At 49.0% G+C, this 19,668-nt stretch overlaps 8 protein-coding genes; 3 read left to right on the top strand and 5 right to left on the bottom strand.

Moving 5' to 3' along the window:
* Positions 1-84: 84 nt before the first annotated feature.
* On the top strand, positions 85-658 carry GSBLH_T00001070001 (uncharacterized protein; the record flags this gene model as incomplete). XM_013039403.1 has 4 exons in its annotated part: positions 85-228; positions 260-360; positions 393-479; positions 512-658. Exons 1-4 carry the CDS (start codon positions 156-158, stop codon positions 656-658), a joined length of 408 nt encoding a protein of 135 aa, XP_012894857.1. The 5' UTR covers positions 85-155.
* A 54-nt stretch (positions 659-712) lies between these two features.
* Positions 713-3,097, bottom strand: GSBLH_T00001071001 (uncharacterized protein; the record flags this gene model as incomplete). XM_013039404.1 has 2 exons in its annotated part: positions 713-990; positions 1,023-3,097. 2 exons carry the CDS (start codon positions 3,095-3,097, stop codon positions 861-863), a joined length of 2,205 nt encoding a protein of 734 aa, XP_012894858.1. The 3' UTR covers positions 713-860.
* A 3,307-nt stretch (positions 3,098-6,404) lies between these two features.
* GSBLH_T00001072001 (uncharacterized protein) lies at positions 6,405-6,836 on the bottom strand. XM_013039405.1 has 2 exons: positions 6,673-6,836; positions 6,405-6,644 (listed from the first exon to the last, which is right to left on the bottom strand). Exons 1-2 carry the CDS (start codon positions 6,812-6,814, stop codon positions 6,460-6,462), a joined length of 327 nt encoding a protein of 108 aa, XP_012894859.1. The 5' UTR covers positions 6,815-6,836; the 3' UTR covers positions 6,405-6,459.
* A 172-nt stretch (positions 6,837-7,008) lies between these two features.
* GSBLH_T00001073001 (uncharacterized protein) lies at positions 7,009-7,789 on the bottom strand (the record flags this gene model as incomplete). The annotated part of the gene is made up of 3 exons (XM_013039406.1): positions 7,009-7,188; positions 7,218-7,384; positions 7,414-7,789. The coding sequence occupies 3 exons, from the start codon at positions 7,787-7,789 to the stop codon at positions 7,009-7,011; spliced, it is 723 nt and encodes a 240-aa protein (XP_012894860.1).
* A 903-nt stretch (positions 7,790-8,692) lies between these two features.
* Positions 8,693-10,654, top strand: GSBLH_T00001074001 (uncharacterized protein; the record flags this gene model as incomplete). XM_013039407.1 has 8 exons in its annotated part: positions 8,693-8,729; positions 8,763-8,820; positions 8,851-8,935; positions 8,965-10,014; positions 10,044-10,170; positions 10,202-10,430; positions 10,461-10,539; positions 10,569-10,654. 8 exons carry the CDS (start codon positions 8,693-8,695, stop codon positions 10,647-10,649), a joined length of 1,746 nt encoding a protein of 581 aa, XP_012894861.1. The 3' UTR covers positions 10,650-10,654.
* Positions 10,655-10,676: 22 nt separating this feature from the next.
* GSBLH_T00001075001 (uncharacterized protein) lies at positions 10,677-12,002 on the bottom strand (the record flags this gene model as incomplete). Its single annotated transcript, XM_013039408.1, has 1 exon — positions 10,677-12,002. The coding sequence occupies one exon, from the start codon at positions 12,000-12,002 to the stop codon at positions 10,677-10,679; it is 1,326 nt and encodes a 441-aa protein (XP_012894862.1).
* An 88-nt stretch (positions 12,003-12,090) lies between these two features.
* Positions 12,091-13,156, bottom strand: GSBLH_T00001076001 (uncharacterized protein; the record flags this gene model as incomplete). XM_013039409.1 has 5 exons in its annotated part: positions 12,091-12,225; positions 12,255-12,376; positions 12,410-12,491; positions 12,524-12,792; positions 12,827-13,156. The coding sequence occupies 5 exons, from the start codon at positions 13,154-13,156 to the stop codon at positions 12,114-12,116; spliced, it is 915 nt and encodes a 304-aa protein (XP_012894863.1). The 3' UTR covers positions 12,091-12,113.
* Positions 13,157-14,416: 1,260 nt separating this feature from the next.
* GSBLH_T00001077001 (uncharacterized protein) lies at positions 14,417-15,130 on the top strand (the record flags this gene model as incomplete). XM_013039410.1 has 6 exons in its annotated part: positions 14,417-14,467; positions 14,499-14,620; positions 14,652-14,754; positions 14,785-14,944; positions 14,976-15,046; positions 15,079-15,130. The coding sequence occupies 6 exons, from the start codon at positions 14,417-14,419 to the stop codon at positions 15,127-15,129; spliced, it is 558 nt and encodes a 185-aa protein (XP_012894864.1). The 3' UTR covers position 15,130.
* Positions 15,131-19,668: the final 4,538 nt, after the last annotated feature.

Genomic DNA, 19,668 nt, shown 5'->3' on the forward strand with positions numbered 1-19,668 from the left:
TCGTTTTCCCCGCGGGGATCGGTTTATTAATACTGCCTTCAATATTAGTTCCAAAACCCTGTAGAACCATGTCTATGACTATGAGAGCTCTTCGCATTGGACAGATGTCCATTAAGAGTGTGAGCTGCTGCGCTGCGGCTCAGGTTCCGGTCTTTATGAGACATCACACTCCTTACAATTACTCTTCGCCTGCTAAGCCCAAGAACCTTTGGGAGGGTCTTTGGAATGGTATTGCTTCTCGAATTCCGCTCATTTCTAGCCGATTCCACCAATCTCCACGAGAAGATCTTCCATTACAGCCAGCTGACCGCTGCTTGCTTGGTTCCTGTTTCTTTCGTGTTGGCGCCGTCTGCTCTTTGTGTATTAAGTTTTGAGAGGTTTCTGAGACCTAGGTTCCTATTGATTACGTTCTGTGCGTTTTGTATCCTCTCCACGGATGCATTGGTATGAGCCATATCTTTAGTGACTATTGCGGACCTGTAGAGTTTGGCTGCTGGAGTGAGGATTGTAGGTGCTCGGAAAATCGCTGAAGATCCTGACGCTGTTCGCCTCTCTGCTCGGAATGTTTGGTCTTCTCTACCTTAATGCGACTTCCGATGGTCTGACCGCTACGATCAAGGCTCTCTGGAGACCCAAGATTGAGGACAAGAGAGACTAAAATTGTTTACCGAAACAAATCATCTTTTTGCGTGTTTGAGAAAACAAACATAAATCATGACAAATCAATAAAAACGAACTATTACTACAATGTATCATAATATTGAATAATTATATAATTATATATATATATATATATATAGACCAAGCAGTACAATCAATTTGCAAGGCCATATAAAAGATCCCTCGATAAATATAGATGATTAACTATACATCTTCTCGATCTCCTCAGAGAACACCGAGCTGATGTAGCCTCGCTTCATCTTCAGGGTGGGCGTCAATTCGCCCGTGTTCATCGAGAAGTCGCGTTTCAAGATCGAGAACTTCTGAATCCTACACCCTCACTTCAATCCCCCATTCCCTACTTTTGCGCGTTGCTGAACGCCGACATGTTGTACTGCTGAATCACATCGTAGAAGTACTTCTGCACCAGCTGGTCTTCCGAAGCTTCCTGCGCCGTGCGAGCGTTCGACCCCAGCGTCTTCATCAGATTCGCCGCCTCGCCCAGCAGCTCGCCTTCCGCGCCTTCCGTGTCTCCATTCACACGGCAGTTCAGCGTCAGCAGCACCGTGAGATACTTCCGCTTGTCTCCGATCAGAACCACGTTCGACAGAGCGGGAGCCAGGCGCTTCAGCTCCGATTCGATGAGGATGGGAGGGATGTTCTCGCCTCCCGCAGTCACGATCAGCTCCTTGATGCGTCCAGTGACCTTCCAGAAGCCGTCCGCGTCCACGGATCCGCAATCGCCGGAGTGGAGGAAGCCATCGTCATCGATCACGCGCAGCGTTTCCTCGGGCATCTTCAGATAGCCCATGAACACGTGGCGGCCGCTCACGATGATCTCGTTGCTTCCAGGCACCGTTTTCACGATCGAACCCCGCATGGCCTTGCCAGCAGTCGCCATCTTCCACTGCCCCAGCGTGTGGAACGTCGTGGGACCCGAACTCTCCGACATGCCGAAGATCTCAAACAGCGGCAGGCCGAACGAGGCGAGGAACTGCACCGTCGACAGATCGATCGGGGCCGCGGCACTGAACATGAGGCGAGCTTCGCTCAGACCCAAAGAGGTCTGCACCTTGGTCAGAATCTTCTTGGCCAGGTTGAAGAAGGTGATTCGCTGCTTCTTCGTGCCCACCTGGAGGTTATTGCAGTAGCGTGTTCCACGCTTGCGAGCGAAATTCGACAGCATTCGCTTGAAGCAGGATGCTTCCGCCAATTTGGCCGTGATGGCCTCCACCATCTTCTCAAACACGCGAGGCACCGACACGAAAATGGTCGGCTGGACTTCGCGCAGCGTGTTCACCAAACTGCCCTTCAGAGCGTCCGGACGCGCGAAATAGAGCGTAAATCCGAGCACCATTCCAGCGAAGATATCGATCATCTGGGCAGCGATGTGGCTCAGAGGAAGGAAACTCACGAGACGGTCCTGCGTCCCGATATTAAAATCCTTCTGGATCACGCGGATCACAAACACAATATTGTCGTCGCTTATCATCACCGCCTTGGGGTTTCCAGTCGTTCCAGACGTGTAGATAAGAGAAACGCATTGGCCGGGCTTCTGATTCGCCACACGACGATCAATCTCCTTGTCAGCCTCTTCAGAGCCCATTTCCAAAAAGTCCACCCAGTTGCGAACCTTCGCAACTCCCTCCTCATCCTGAGGAAGCTGGACAGAGTCATCAGCATTATAAACGACAATCATACGAAGATTGGGGAGTCGGGCACGGATTTCCAGCATCTTTTTCAACTGGCTCTGGCCGTCTACAACCACCACCGCAGAGTTGCAGTGGTTCATCACATAGAAGCAAGCATCGGGACCGTTCGTCGCATAGATTCCAGTCGCCACGCCGCCTGCCTCAATGCAACCATGGACAGCAAACATGTATTCGGGGGCATTGAACCCGATCACAGAAACTGTATCAAAAGGCTTGAGTCCGATCGAAATCAGAGCTCGAGCAAAACGATGAGAATTCTCATAATACTGCATCCAGGTATACTTAATTCCACGGCAACTTACGAGTGCAATTCTGTCTCCACGCTCCTTCGAGACGTCTCTGAATATCTGGCTCACGGATTCATAAGGGTAAGATGATCCCTCGTCGACATTCGGTCGAATCTCAACGATATCATCAATATTCGTGGCTCGGTATTTATCAGGGAGACTAGTAGACATTTGGAAACTTAATAATTTTTTATGAAAGGCTGGGATAACACTACGTCGTTCAAAATAGAGGATGACAAATGTAACTCCTTTATTGTGTTCCTCTCCACAAATAGTCCACGCTAAATTCGATGTTTTCGGTCCTTTTAACAAACAATAACATAATGAATAAACTACAGAGTCCGATTTGTCCAATGAGCTTTTGGAATGAACCCCTGGTTCCTGCCCCTCCTTCTTTTCCTGCTTCATACTTGTACAAAAGCTCTGGAAATGACGCATGATTCGTTCGTTCAGCTCGGAGGAGATTGCCTCACAGCCAGCATTTCCAGTTCCCACGGTAATCTCAAACCTTCGCTAGAGAGTCCGCATGAATCCTACTTTATTTCCTTCTTGTTCCCCTCGCCCTCAAAGAGCTTTTCATACTCCTCCACCAGATTGCCCCCAGACACCAGTAAGCATCCGTTCACATGAACAGAGACAGACTCCAGCTTCACCTCGTTCTCTAGGAGCAGCATCTGGATGATACTCCACGGAAAAGAAGGATTCTTCTCTCCCATTCTATAGAAATGTAGAGTCTGAGCTACATAAGCTTACTGCATTCGAAAAAGCAAATCTCCCGCCAACTTCCATGCGATGGCTTGACACACTTTATTTTGACTCCCTCCCTTGACTGCGATTGTAATCGCCTATTTCTCACGATCTCCACGTCTCGTCGACTTTGTGGTAATACAGAACGCGTCTTGTCAATGCGAACGCGATCTCCTTGCAGAGCGTGAAGATCGCATTATAAATCCGCTGCAGGTCGATCGAAGATTCCGTCGACGGCGCCAGACTGTTCCGGCCTCGCGTCGCCAGCAGATGAAACTGATCATGCGGCATCGGCGCTAGCTGATGGTCCGGAAGCATCGGAACGAACGTGCTCAGCACGGCCTGGTTGAAAAACTGTGTGCCAGCCCCTCCGAATCCGTACCTCGCTCAAAATGGAGCTGGGCACATCGAAGTCCGTCGCACAAATCAGCGTAACCGCGGGACAAAACGGACCGCAAAGGTAGTACTACCCTCGATTCCACGTTTCGACCCCACATTGCAGCTGCCCCCGATCGTTTCCACCTCTCCGTCCACACGCGTCACGCGACACGCGCCGCTCTACCCTCCAAAAACCGCGGTGAACTCACTTCGATCACGCCGCCCTGGCTCAGCGCGCTCTCGAACGCCTTGTTGCAAGCAGAGCGACTCGTGTACAGCGTCGACAGCTGCTTGCGCAGCTGCTGGAGCCGGTCCGGGGTCCAAAAACCGCGGGGAGACGCGTCGAAGGAGACGTCGTTGAGAGAAAGAAGCGGGGATTTCTGCGCGACGACCTGCGTCATTTGGTCCAGCAGCTGCGGCGAAACGCCCGGGGAGGCGGAGAGAAGCGGGTAGAGAAGCGCCGTGGAGAGGAGGCTGTGCTGGAGCGCGGCGGCTACGAAATAGTGCGTCCAATCCGATGAAAACGCGAGGAATCCGTGCGGTACGGTCCCGAAGTAATCAAAAAATAGTGACTATTTTCGCAGTAGCTTTCGATTCGGTTCTTCAACGCCAGCTCGAAGGCCAGCTCTTCCTGCTGCACCGACCGCTCTGCGTGAAACGCCCCGGCCATTCCCACGGTTATGGAACACGACGAAGTCGTAGCGCACCGTGCGGCTGTTCACGCTCGCCGAATTGCTCATTCCCCCGTGGTACCGGCTGATGACGGTCAGTCCCGCGGGGGAGACCTCGTTGGAGACGGTTTCAGCGGTCTGGAGGAAGTGGATGGAGTCGGCAATGCCCGGGTCGGAGTCGGCTTTGCCGGGATTGGGCGGGTCGGAGGGGAGTTTGGCGGGTCGGAGATGGCGGGAATTGACGATGAAAAGCGGCGTGGATTTGGAGGGAGGCTCGGTGACGCCGACGGTGGGTGGGAGAATCAATTGGAGGTCCGAAACGGAGAAAATCCCGCCGTCTTTGATCTACCGGTGACGGGTGGAAACCGTGGAAACGGAGGAGAAGGAAGGCTTGCTGAGCTCGAACTCGCCGATGATCTTGAGAAGCTTGAGCGTGTTGGTCTGTCGGAGATACTGGTCCAGGCCGTCCAGCTTGAGGCACGTGCGGATGATCTACTCTCCACCGGGAATGACAAAAAACGGGCAGATATTTGTAGTGCCGGAAATCCTCCGGAAACGGCAGAACCTCCACTTTGGACCGCGGTTTCCGCTTCCCGGCGCTCTCTCCGTCCATCATCGCGACGTACCCCAGCGCGTCCTTCGACTGCTCGATGCTGCCCTCGCTCGTCATGAACTCGCTCATCGCCAGCGCCGGATCCTCCACGTGGTTCAGCGCGCTCGCCTGCTTCTCGTACAGAAACGCGTGATCCATGTTCCCGTTCATCGAAAATTCCACGTTTACCACCGTCGACGGGTCCGCAGGGTCGCTCCCGCCCCCGCCGAACTCTCCAGGTTCTCCGGTTTCTCCGGTTTCTCCGGTTTCGGAGGCGAAGAGAGCGTGGAAACCGGCTTTGGACTGCAGTTTGGCGCAGATTTGGCTCCATAAATCGCGGATGTTGCGCCGCCACGCGCGACGGAGGACCGGGAACTCGGGGTTCTTCTCGTCGATCTGCCACTGCTTTTCCATCTAGAGAGAAATGGGGAAACGGGGAAACCATGGCGATGCGCTCTAAAACGCCGGTCACGCGCTGATAGTCGGTGATGGCGCCGCCGCGACCCTTCTCGGTTCCTTGCTTGTCGAAATAGTTGCAGCCGAAGCATTGAAGGATCTCTACGAGACAAGGATAGAAGGTCGAGGGATCATTCTCGATTTCTTCAAGAGAGGGGAGATGACTTCCCTGAAGGATGAAATTCGAAAGTTCGAAAGTACTTCTCTTTTGCTGTATTCTGTTTTGTGGAAAAAACGATTGATACCTAAGCGAGTCAGCTCCTTCTTCCCTATGCGCTTCTCAGAGCTTCCTTCGTCCTATGATAGAAGAGCACACAATGAAATCCAAACGCCTATCTTAATGCGCTTTAGAGGAACATATCCGTCCTGCTGAATCGGTTGTTCTCTTATTATCGGGTTGACCGGCTGTTGGATCACTCCTTCGTTCACATTGGGAGCAGGAACGAAGGTTGTTGTCGAAGCAGGGTTTATTGTGATTTCATGAGATGACTGGATGATGTGTTGTGGATTGATATTGTTTGGAAAGGCAACCGAGGAATCTGTGATCACAGTGAGCTGATTGGACTGTGGATAGAAGGACTGTTGCTGCAGTCCCTGATCTCCTGCAGTTCAACGTGAAATGAAGAGAACTACCTCGTATCTGCAAATCGGAAGCTGGCCGCAAGCTTTGGTCGCTTTCAAAGTTCTGGATGAACATCGGCATGAAAGCGAAAACCTGCGAATGTTTGTTCAAAAAACAAAATAGGAATCTAAAGCACATTCCAATTCACTATATTCATTTATTTATTTATTTATTTATTTATTTATTTATTTATTTATTTATTTATTTATTTATTTATTTATATTCTTCTCTAGCACCCTGAGTGAATTGAAAATTCAATAACTTGATAACAAGAATCATACCATCATCAAAATCAAAATCACAACCTTCCTCCCTCCTCCTCCTCCTTCTCCTCCTAATGATTAATCGTCACTCTCTTCCTCTTCTTCTCCTCCTCCTCATCCAAGTCCCTCTCTAGCGTTCTCTTCGCAAAGATCGGTTTCGGCTGGTTCTTCTGAAACACCTTCGTGAAATACTCCGCCTGCCGGTCCTTCGTCGTGTCATTCGCATGCCGAATCAGCGCTTCCCGCGGGTCCATATCTACCTCGCACTCCGTCCCGACGTCTACTCAAATCCTTCTTGTCCACCTTCGACAAAACCTCCGCCTCCTCGAATCCCAGTCCCTGGCCTCCGCTGATCATCGGCAATCCCGTCTCAGGAATGATCGGACCCGACGTCGTCCACGCTGTTTTGCCTCCCGAATGCAGCATTTCCTGATAAGGGACCGCATATCTACATAAAAAAAACACACCTCAGCAGATACGGATCCAGTTTTCCGGGACGGTTATCTCGCTTCTTGGGCTCATCGCGGCTGTCTCGCAGATCGTCATCGTTGCTCTCCGGCGCATAAATCACGTTCATCAGATTGCCGAACTGCATCTCCACCTTCTTCTTCTTCTACACATCACTCCGCCGCCTCGCGCCCACCGTCCGGCCCTCCACCATCACCGCGCCGCGCACGCTGAACGCCGGATCGTACAGACACACCACTTCCCCACTGTGCATCCCCGCGATTATCTGGTTCAGCTTCGGGTGCCACAGCACCGAGAACGGCGTCGATCCCCGCGGGAACGCGTGCGAATAGCTGGGCTCGATCGGAAAAAACAAGGCTACAGCGGCTTGAGCGTGCTGTCGAAAACGTCGTAGATGTTGAGGAGCGAGGTGGCGTCGGTCTGGAGATCCGCGGGGATCGCGAAGGCCATCAGCTTGCCGTCGGGCGAGAACGCGACATTGCAGCCGTTCCCGAAGGTGTTCGCGTTCTTGAATCGCTTCAGCGGCGACTGCGGGAGAGGACGAGCAGGAGGCCTACCTTGATGTTGCGGAGGTCCCAGAGACAGACGGTGCTGTCCATGGCGCGGGAAGTGAAGACTTGGCCCGACGGGTGGAGGCGAAGATCCACCACTTGGCTGCTGTGCGTCGTGAAGTTCGAGGACACTGCGCGAGAGAGGCGGTTGCGCTCGTCGTAGAGCACGATCCCGCCTTCGATGCATCCCAGAAGGATTTGGTTCCCGTCCTGGTTGTAGATCCCGCTGGTAATGCTCGTGCGAAGACCACGCTTGTTCTTCACTTGGAAGACACGGTCCGATTCGAGCTCGTTGAACGATAGAGTGCCGTTTAGATCCCAAATACGGCACGTTCCGTCCAGAGAAGCAGACATCACCGTGTCCGGCTTTGTGGGGTGCCATTGCACGGCACGGACTGTGTTTGTGTGGCCCGGGGTTTTTGTGTTGTCCAGGACGTAGGGATTTCCCTTGATGAAGACGACCTTCTTATTTCCGTTCTTATCATACACTATGGGCTTTGCATCGGACGTAGAAGCCACAAATTGGTCAGACGCAGGACTGTAACTCAAACAGAATACGGACTGTCCTTCTACAACCGAAAACGTGCTATGCTTACACTCCAGTGTCAACTCCTACTGAAAAGGACCGTGTTCGATCGTCATTCCTCCGAAGTCGTACATTCGCACCAAATGGTCACTGCAGCCCGAGATAACACGGGCGCCGGATGTATCCCAGGCAAGACAGTTGATTGCTTTCGATGCTCCCGTAAGGACCAGCTCCTTCCTGAGAGGGAGGCGGTACTTTTCTATGATTTCCTCGGACATTCTGAAAGTAAAAATTGAAAGAGATGAATGGGTTCCGAAAATAGGTACGAATTCTGGCAAATTCAACAAACTATCAATATTCCTGTATTATAGTTACTTGATGGATGATAAAAATTCGAGTCAACCCCTATCAACAGATTCAATCGATCAAGCAAATTTAAGAGATAGCGAATTTGTTTGGGAACCAAAAGGATCTGAAATGCAATCGCAACTGCAACAGCATGGAGCGGAATCAATGATTACAGGCATAGCAGATATGTTACAACAATCTTGGTCAGGAGATGGTGGCTTCATGCTACGGCAAAGTTTGGATAGTTTTCGAAGAGACTCTATTCGAGAGATGAATTTGGGTGATGCTTCTCTTTATTCTTCAAATTACGGTTTTTTGCAGGGAAGCAATCACAGTTATTTCCATGCTGCTGACAGGCCGGTAACTGCGTGATTTCTAATAGTAAAACCGTAGATATCCGAAGGGCCAGAAATGAATTTCGACTCTTCGATACGAATCGACAATTTCAGTACTTCCTCAGTCCCTCTTTCCAATTTTTTAGATGAATCATACAATCGCACAACAGACACCTTTGATGTTCTCAGAAACTCTTTTACTACGTATTGATTCATCGCATTTAATATCCCTAGATCTCTTATTTCTGGGAAGAGGTCTTCGGACATTCATTCGGATGTCTCAGCCCAACCTGGAAAGCTTTTCGATCTTCGCAGCTCGGTACTTTCGGTTTCTTGTCTTCACGTTAGTTCTCATCGCATCGCGAAGCTCATTTTACTTCTCTAAGGCCAGTCGACTCGCTTCCGTTCCCCATCGACCAATCCGAATTGCATCGCAGCAGTCTCCAAATCCCGGACGCTCCCGACACTCGCATCCCCATGCAGCCATTCTGCAATGTTTGCACCGCCTCTCCTCCGCTCCCCGTGGAGACGAAGCCTCCCACCATGCCAGTCTATCACAATCTCACAGTGGGATCCCAAACCTTTCCACCTGCGGGATCCCATATCTTTCCACCTGTGGAACCCCACTCTCCTCAACCCGTGGGATCCCAAACCTTTCCACCTGCGGGATCCCATATCTTTCCACCTGTGGAACCCCACTCTCCTCAACCCGTGGGATCCCAAACCTTTCCACCTGCGGGATCCCATATCTTTCCACCTGTGGAATCCCACTCTCCTCAACCCGTGGGATCCCAAACCTTTCCACCTGCGGGATCCCATATCTTACCACCTGCGGGATCCCATATCTTTCCACCTGTGGGATCCCAATCTCTTCCATCTGTGGGGTCCCTACCCCTCCCATCTGTGGGATCCCAACCTCTCGATGCCCCGCCTGTCGACGTTCAGCCGGTGCAATTGGCGCCGTCGGACGAGTCCGTGGGGTCCACGGCCAGCACGCAGCTCTCTCAGCTCTCTCAGCTCTCTCAGCTCCCCCAGCTCCCTCAGCTCCCTCAATTCTCGGGGAGTTTCCTCATGGAGCCGGTGCCGGGGAGTCCGGGTCTGTTCAAAGCGATGGGCGCGGTGCCGGTGACGGAGTGCAGCCTCATCATCGGGTCTCCGGTGATCAGCGCGTCGGTAGGGTCTTCCGGAACGAACTCATCGCTGATCGGGTCGCCGGTACTGGGGAGCGCGATTTCACTGCCGGGGCGCGGGAACAGCGTGCAGATCGGCGGCGGAGGGGGCGTGGAGGGCGCTGCGGAGAGCTTGGAGAGCGGAGAGAATGCGGGAGGAAGGCATGGTCCGCGGTATCGAGGAAAGAAGGGAGTGGAGCTGAAGGGAGAAGTGGACGGCGTGCCGGTGGTGAGCGTGATGTAGTGATTGAAAGAGAGAGGTTAGGCGATAGACCGGATATGAAGGTGCCGAGAAAGAGCCAGAAATGGACGGAGGAGGAAGATCGGTTGCTGCTGGACGCGGTGGAGAAGATTGGCGAGCGGAAGTGGATCGAGGTCAGCAAGTGTAAGTGCGAGCGAAGAGTGCGAGGATGTAGGCGTTCCGGGGCGCGACAACACACAATGCATGCAGCGATACACGAAGGTGCTGCGGCCAGGGATCAAGAAGGGAACGTGGAGTCCGGAGGAAGATCGATTGCTGCTGGAGTGGGTGAAGCGACTGGGGACGGGGAACTGGGAGGAAATCGCGTCGCACATCGAGGGGCGGAGCGCGGGGAAGTGTCGAGAGCGCTATACGAACTACATCGGACCGGATGTGAAGAAGGGGTGAGCGAGGAGGGAGGGATCGAGGCGTAGAGGATGGACGGAGGAGGAAGATCGTCTGATTTTAGAGCTGCAGAAGCAGTGGGGCAATCACTGGGCGGCGATCGCACAGGTAGCAGAGGAGGGGAGCGTGGAGCGTAGAAGCTGCCGCGTCGCACGGCCAACGATATAAAATCGCGCTGGAAATCGCTGAACAAGAAAGGCCAGAAGAAAACGAGCTAGTCATCCCTCTGTTTGTGAACAAACAACTCAAAACCGATAGCCGATCTGCACTAGATCCCGGATCCACGCTTGAATGAACTCCACATCGCGAAGCTCCACGATGCCGCGTTCGTACATCTCCACATACAACTCTTCCAAAATCTCTGGAACTTCCTGCGCCTTCGGCGTCCACTCGTTCAAGAACTTCAGCATCGCTTCGGTCTGCGTGTAGAGCGGCATCTCCGCATCGAAGTCCTTGATCAGTCTATGCTGGTTTCGAATGTGATTCACGATGGAAGGGCAGAACGCCATGTATTTATCGCGCTCCCACATCACTCGTTGCGTGAAGTACGATCGCCAAATGTCCGAGACGCGGCCGTGCACGGTCATCGGAAGCAACATACCCCAAAAGGTTTCATATTCAAATACAGTCGACTGGGCGTTCCATGGAGAGAATGACGTCTTCTTTAAAATGATACAATAGGTGATGGAGGGGTCGAAGGTGGAAGGAATCGTACTCGTGATGCGGTAAATCGCATCCAGGTCCGGATTCACGTTCTGCAAGTATTGGATCACGCCGATTTTATTCACCAGCGAAGACTTCTCAGAGGGGTTTTCGTCGATGAAGGAGTAATCATGAGGGGTCTTGATAGCCTCCAGAGGATAGCCACGAGGCCAAATGTACTCACCCTCCTTGTTCAGATAGATCATGTAAGGGTTGGTCACGTACTGAGTCGTATTAACGAACTTGAATGTCTTCTTATCCTTACGGAAGACCTGATTCATAATGTTCTTGTCTGAAATCAGCTCATTATCATCATCTAGATCAAAAATTCGCTTTGCTCCGTGCTGGATAGCATACAGGAAACCCACATTCTTACGGGCAAAATGATTCCACGGTACTAACTTCATAATATTATAATCGAGCTTCTCCTGATCCTCCACGGTGAGATAGACCAAGTGAGCGCGGGTTACGTTATACTCTATCGGAGACTTCTTGTCTGCCACAACAACCACACAAAGGTTCTCCTCTGTCTCAGCTAGTTGCCGAACTACAACAGTGGGAGAATTGACGGACGTGATGACTGCCCAGCTCTTACAGACCATGCCATCTACATTGGGCTTCTCTTTATGAACCAATTCTTCTTTCTGCAGTCTGGCACCACTATAACTTCTTTTCTTTGTCATTTCAAAGGAACTCCCAGTAACCGCATCCAACATTTCCTTAACGTTGCAGATAGTGCGGTCTCGAACCAGAGACAGGAAATGGGGTACTCGGGCAGCCATTCGACTTTCCATATAAGAAGAGAAAAACATAGCAAGAACTGTGCTAAACGCTATAGCACACAATACAGCAACGTGTGATATGTTCATTAGTTGTTAATGACAGATAACAATTTGTGGGACAAACTAAGCGTTTCAAAATCAACTCCAGTTAATTTGTACTTTGGCTCAAACAACATTGTTATATCGATTTCCATACAGTCACCTTCGATTTGATTCCTTTTGCCTCAATTCTTCCAGTTCGCAGGGCATTAGCGGACGAGTAATCCCAATGGGTTTGTTTCTGATTATTTCGGAGTCCCTGAATTGCGGACTGCTGGTAATCCATCCCCTTCCCCCTACTTCTTGATGTAATTTTCCTCCCAAGTCGTCTTCTCACCGCGAAGTCGATAAAATGGAATTCCTTGATTTGCATAGGTCGCTCTCGCTAATCTCCCCACATTGTGCATATTTTTACAGAATACCTCATCATCACATGGAAAATAAAACACTCCTACCACGCCACCCTTCTCGTGAAGTCCTTTCCATCCGTGTTTCACTAAAATAATGGGATTCACGAGCAGCAAGCCACCTGCAAACCTATGTAACAGTCAAGAAAAATTAAGGCAAACAAGAACTCATCGTCACGAACGAGCAACTCAAAACACTTCTTGCAACGTAGTCCGTTGTGCTGCTTGGGCTGAGGACAAATTGGCTTCACTTCTTCTGTAGAATGACTTTCTGACCGACTGGGAACAAACCCGATATTGCGCGCGAGAACCTCCATCTGACTCACAATCGGCGTGCTCTTTTCCCTTTCTTTCTCTTCGAGGAGATCAATACAATTTGGATGTGTTTCTCTCTTCTCCTTTATTAGCTCTCGGTGAATTCGTTCATAGCACTAAAATGAGCAACAAAAACAAACATCCACCTACACTCGAACAATAATAATGCTTGCAGTCCAAACAATGGTACTGAACCTTATTTTCACTGCATTCCTCGCAGATAGAAGGAACTGTGACGGAAACCCTTTCTTCCTCATTTACAGAACTCTCCTCTGAGTCTTTGTCGTTTTCTGACACAATGGAATTTGTTTTTGTAGAAATAGCAAACAACTGGCGTTGCTTCCTTTTTCTCTCCTTCTTCTTCCTTCTTCGCTTGTCTGCTCGTGTAAGCTGACTATCCATAGACTCTCCCCGAAGCGAAGTAAAATGTCTACAAACAAACAAGCCAAGCAACTTTATAAATAACAGCAAATACTTCATCTAAAGGCAAAAACGGACTCATGTCCTTTTCACGTAATAGTAAACTACTTGTCACAAATCGATAAAATCGGTCATAGAGATGTTGCTGCATTTCGATCTCCACAAAAACGGAGAAGTGCTGGTAATATGCATGTAAATAGAGTCGATACAGCCTTCGTAGCAGGGAAGACATCTCCTTCTGAATCTCCTCTTGGCTTTGCGTTTTTCTTTCTGTTATGCACTCTAATCGCTCCTACTCTTCCACTGCCACCTGAATAGACCCTATTCGCATCATGCTGTAGTTAATGTTGTGATAGTAGTAGTCTAGCGCGCAGCACTGCTTGTTATTACAATTTCTGGACTTACTCGATTGTTTCGCGGATGACAGGAGCACAGATATTCGAAACCGCTCGATGTGTTCATAATGGGACATCGAGAGGCGCAGCCATCCCTTTGAATCAAGTTTTGAAGCAGTTGGCAATCGCGAATCGTATCGCTGGAGGTGAGACAGGGAGATGGGACCTACGTTAGCAGACAAAGCCACCAATAGAAGGTTGGAACCCCTTCAGGAGTGGAAATCACATAGTTGCAGTCGTAATCATAGGTACGACCGAACTGTTCGCATTTTCGAGAGCAAAGGATCTCTTCGCACTTGCACAGCAAATTGGGAGCGGTTGAAACTGAGTATTCCTGCAGCATCATTACCGGGAATTCACTTTGCGTTGAGCCTATTTTATCGAAAATACAACTATTACAAACCTGGTACAAGCCGATTTTCAATAGAGTCGATAACCTCGCTATTTACCTCCTCGATCTTCTACATATGAACAAAAACATACTGAAATACATCACTTAAACTGGTATTGTTCTCCGTAGCGCAAATCTCGGTTAATCCATCATATCTATTGTTAATTCCTGTTCATTCTTGTACCCTATTATACTGTTAATCTTTTTTGCACAGTCCTTTTTCTCGCTCTTGTCAGTGCTCAAGACATACCTTATGAGTATTGCAGAGACCTATCGTTCAGTCGATTGACCGTTCTACATACTGTCTGCATTGTATACTCCAGAGAACTCATATTTATCTGGAATGTCGGAACACTCTTGTATTTGAAATTCCAAAAGTTCGGACTTTTTAGCAGATTTACTTGATTTTTTCTGCGGGTCTTGTTCAAGATTTCGTTTTTGGGGCTTACCTTGGAACTAAAATGAAGGATGACCACCTCCTTTCCGACGTAGTTTGTGAACTTTTTCGTTCTTCATTTCTCAATTATCGTTGGTATGAATCCTTCAACTCTTCAATCTTTCTTTGAAATTTGTGGAAAGCTAAAAGCAAGCTCTGCATACTGAAAATAAGGACTAGAACCTCAAACGAACAGGATGGGTCTATCGTGGAGTTCAGGATCCTGAATCGGTTGCAGATCACTCGTGGAGAGTTGCTATGATGTCCTTCTTCATTGAAGATCCTACAGTCGACAAAGTACAGTCGGTTTCGATTGAAAGTGTCATTTCCTAGTTGTATGAAGATGGGACTTGTCCATGACTTAGCGGAGAGCATTGTCGGAGACATTACTCCTGTCGATGACGTTTCCGTAGACGATAAGCATCAAATGGAACTGGTATCTTGCATTTCTATTCATCCATATTAGGGAGCACTCTCCACAATCGTGGCTGACTTCCCCCAACCGCTGAAAGAAGAATTTCTTGGTCTTTGGACAGAGTACGAAGAGCAAAAGACGCTCGAGTCCAACTACGTTTTCGATTTCGACAAACTGGATATGCTAGTGCAAGCAGAGGAATACGAGAGTGGTAGAGTGTTGACTTTTGTTGCTTTTCGTAGACCAAGGAATTAATCTGCAGGAATTCTTCGATTCGACAGAAGCTCTGTTTAAAACTCCCTATGGAAAGAGCGTACCGATTGAGTCGATCTCGCTGACTTCTAGCAAATTGAAGTGTTAAAGAAAAAGCGAACAGCGCGTCTTTCGAGTGCATAGATTGTTGTTTGGTTGAACAAACACTCCCAAATGAGTGAAACGGTTTCTAGGGACAAAACGACTCTTCTTCTCACCTTGTTTCACTTCTAAATTTGTACCATTTCAAACTCTTTTGGCACATATTGCTGAATGTACGTTTTCGGCAATTTCCTCCTCTTCTCCTGCCTCCTCGCCTGTCGAATTCGTACAAAAAGAACAACCACCAAGATTCCTAGAATCACCATCAGCAGAATCATCACCACGATCGAGAAGATCGATATGCAGATTCCCTCGATTGAACTCCACTTCCCTCCCCTCGTTGTCGCCTCGCACTTCCGCTTCCTTTCCCCGAGATACAACCCTTGCGAGGAGCATGCATACACTGCGTACTCTCCTGTCTTCGTTCGCTCAAACTCAGAATCAGCTTCGCAGTATCCCTGTTCCACTTGGATCGAAATCCTGGTAAACGTAAAGCCTTTTGCATTCTCTCCCAACACTACGAACGTCGCGTTTTCCCATTCCACTTCCGGCACGCCGCTGATTACTCCCGAATTCGAGTCCAATGTCAAGCCAAGAGGGAGCTGCTGCTCTCCGTAGATGGAGAACTGATCGATAAGATTGGTATAGCGAGGAAGTCCAGTACTGGAGGGAGCATCGATAAAGAAAGAAAACGAGTTCGCCTCGTATTTGAGATTTTTCGGCAATTTTAGCTCGCACATCTCATCGTGGATCTCCGAAAGCTCGCCGTTGAGGCACTCTCGATAGCGATAGCCCGCGTAGCCGTAGGGGCAAGCCGCAGGAGAGATGCTTCCGTTCGCGGCCGCTGGGAACTCGCCGCTTTCGCTACAGGAATCAGCACCAGACACGTTGCAATAGAGAAACGAGTGCGAAAAGATATAAATGGTATCGATAAACGGAACGTCGATTACTAAGCGGAACTCGTCGAATGGCAAAAGATTCAACGGCGTTTGAAATAAAGTACGGCTCATCTTTACCAGAGTCAGATTCCTGCCCGTGAACACCTTCAAATAGCCCGCTGTGTCGTTTCTGGAATCGCTGGGATCGCTTCTAGGATCGCTGGTGCGTGCATAGAGCGACATGCCCCAACCGATCCTGTTGAAAGTAACTTGCCAGGCATAGGCGTTGAACTTGGTGCCTTCCATGTTCTCCACCATCCAGTGGATGTAGTCCCCCACCTGATTCTTTAAAAGGTAGGTAACGGCGGGAGTGAAGTCAAACAGTTGTTTTACGGATTCTGGATGACCGAGAGAACTGTCCATAATAGTATACGAGTCGAGAGCGAAGGAGCATTCATTGACTCCAAAGACACCCGTGGCGTCGAACGTGATCATCTTCGTGGAAGTATAGGTAATGGGGCGATGAACCTCGAAGGCAATCACGTTCTTTCCCGCAACAGCCTTAGTCGCAGAAAAAATGATGTGAAAAAAAGGAAAATGTGTTAGGATCGTGAATACTAATGGAAGGTTGGGAAGAAGAAGCGTCGTCTTCCAGATTGAATCGAGCCACTTTCTGGCCGTTGAAGTAGGCGACGATGCCACCAACGTACCGAACACACACGTTTAACAGAGTATATTCAGAGAGATTGGGGATTTCGAACGATCGCCGCGTGTACACCGTGACTAACTCGGAAGTCCCGATCTCGCTCGCTTTCATGCGCTGCCAGCCAGAATCATCGAAGTCGACCGCAGTCCAGTCCGTTCCAGAGAGATCCACGAACTTCTCGACCTGCCAATCATCCCGATTGATCTGAAAGGGGAGATACGAGGAAAAGAGCACAGAAACGGAGGAAACGCTAGAGGGAATCAAGCCGATCTCGAACTTGATAGTTCCCTTATCGACCGCGAGGTAATATCCGTTGTAAGCAGGTGCGTTACCTCCATTACCATCGATGATTTCAAGTGTGTACAGAGCGTAGGGGAGGCAGAAGTCCACAAAGTTCAGCTGATCTTTATCGATGAACGACGTGATGGTTGAAACCAACTCGCCTTTCGTGTCTTTTCCCTTGTAAAGCTTGTAGCTGTACACCATAGTGTAAATATCTTGCATGGTGGCGAACGTTATTAGGCTCTTTCCGTCGTAGCAATCAACCGCACTAATGTTGAGTGTGACAGAGGTCAGCTCTCCAGTGTACTTCTTCGCAACAATCTGGTAGGTATGGGCCGAAGGCAGGTTTCTTATAAATCCAAAAATCCGCCCACTGTAAGGATCGAGACTCAAGTCTGGAGGAAGAGTCGAATTCACATTGAAATCGTAATAGTAATCATATAAAGGGTACATCTCGGTTATTTCATTGTTCTGATAGACCTCCAGAGAGTGTCGTGGGTACGCCAAATCGGGGATTGTCATTCCAGTGGGGTGCGCATTTAACTTGAGATGACTCAATTTCCAATAACAATTATCGGCCGCAAAATTTTCAAAGCTGTATTGGTTGTAAGGCTCGTTGTTTGCGAAGAAAAACCTGCGAGACTGACCAATCGTCGACCAAATGATTTTAGACGGCGAAGCCAGCGTTGTCCACTCTTCCAGATCACTATTTCGCGCCTTAATAATCATACTGTGAATCATATATAGCGTCACCTCAAGTGACGTCACCAAATCAATGGAGTTAACCCATTCGCGACGATCGTTATCGAACACCACTCGCAGATAGTTATTGCAATGGAAACTAAGAAGCGTACATTCGACATTACCTGCGAAGAAGCAGTCCGTAATTCCATGAACATTAAAATAGGACAGTTGGAAATTGCTCATGATCCTCGGCTCGGATCCTGACGACAAAATATGCAATGCACAATCGAAAACGGAGCTACGTTGAGTATCGTCGCAAGCTACCAGCGCGATCGCAATCGTGTTTAGACCGTTATTTAAATAAGAAACAGAAGGCTTGCTTTCTGTGGCAATTGTTCGAATGGGTAAAGAAATTTGCTGATACGTGCTGTTTTGACGATACTAGGTTGCTACAGACGTGGTGGACAGATCGCCAATGACGTTGTTTCGCCATGCTTCGACTCCGTTGAGATACACAATCACACCCGCTGGATAGCGAATGTTCAACACAAAACCGGCTCGCGATGTGACATCTGCAAACGTGAAACTCTTCTTATAGAGCTGAATTGCATTCGGGGAATCTGGAAAACTGCCTGCCATTCCGACAGAAAAAGATTCCATATCATCGTTTGTCCAGTTCGAAGGGATGCTTCCCATCAAATAGTGCCAACTCTCCTGTGCGAAAATCGGGTATTCTGTAGTGAATTGTACTGTCGTATAACCCAGCAACGACTCGTAATGTCCAGAAGCCACCAACTCCTCGAATCCACCATCATAAAGGACGTAGATATTAAGCAAGGACATAAAATGCCAGTTCGATAAAATCGATACCATTGTGACTTGAAATCGACTCTGAGGTAGACATAAATAGGTGTGAATAAGCTCTCCATTCAGTGATTCGGACATAGGAGTCACCGAATACACAATTTCGCTTGTTTCAAGATTGGTGATTTGGAATCCTTCTTGATTTATAAAATGGGAACACAATCGCTGGATATCGACCACAATCTGATCGCATCCCTCCACGGTAAGCGAGAATTCTCCGGTAAATGTCTGATTATTCATTTGTGACACGATCGTAAACGTGGTTTTCTCCATCACTTCGAATGGAATTCCCGACACAACGCAATTCGTAGAATTCAACGTCACTCCTTCTGGAAGCTGCGGAGTCACCTGGCAATTCGTAAATTCCTTCACGATCGTCTCGATTAGGACCGAGTTATATTTCACCAGCACAGAATAAGAACTGGTGGTGTAGAGAATGCTTGTTGGCACGCCGACTGTGCAGACCATCGGCTGGATCTCTTGGAGATTGAGTTCCTTCGTTCCCGAATCAGTGATATGCAGCCGATACGACTTGAAAAGCCCCGAATTGAAAAATCCATAGAAGAAATTCGAGGATCTCATCTTGTATTGGGCGTTGGTTTGTATGATTATGTTGGACCAGGAACCTTCTTCCTCTGGTTCTTCTACCTCCACTTTTCCATCCCAAGAAAATTCGGTGGGAGCAGAGACTTCATCCGCTTCATAGAACAGCAGACCATTTATATAGGGACGGAGATGAGTGAAACTATATATAATATCGGCTGTATAAGTTTGATTGAAGGAGATAACCGCGTAACTATCGCGATCCAAATCAAACAATTGGTGAAGATCCGTAACTTCAATTGAATTGGTTGAGAGAGAAACGTCTCTTGTCACGACATAGCAAGGCGCGTCGTTCGCTGTGGCTCCGTACACAGCCAAGAAACAGTCAAAAATGAATTTAGACGGTTCAGATTGAAAATGCAATTCAACAGCCACTGCGGTCGGAACATTTAGAATCTCGACTCCAGGACGCACAAAACCACGAAAGTCGGCTGTTGTATAGTTGCTTATAGGAAGAGTATCGGACGATATCGCACCGGAGGGCATGTTGTCTCGGTATACTTCGTGTCCATTTATATATACGATTATGCCATGCTGATACAAAAACTGAGCTTCGTACGCTGC

Source organism: Blastocystis hominis (genome assembly GCF_000151665.1).
Source record: "Blastocystis hominis, Singapore isolate B (sub-type 7) whole genome shotgun sequence assembly, scaffold_1".
NCBI classification, from domain to species: domain Eukaryota; class Bigyra; order Opalinata; family Blastocystidae; genus Blastocystis; species Blastocystis hominis.

What these genes read in the sequence shown, in the direction of transcription:
- GSBLH_T00001072001 (XM_013039405.1), bottom strand. Translation starts at nt 6,814, where the DNA reads ATGCTGCATTCGGGAGGCAAAACAGCGTGGACGACGTCGGGTCCGATC. An exon ending in GGTGGACAAGAAGGATTTGA is followed by an intron (nt 6,645 to 6,672) that starts GTAGACGTCGGG and finishes AGTGCGAGGTAG; the next exon opens with ATATGGACCCGCGGGAAGCG.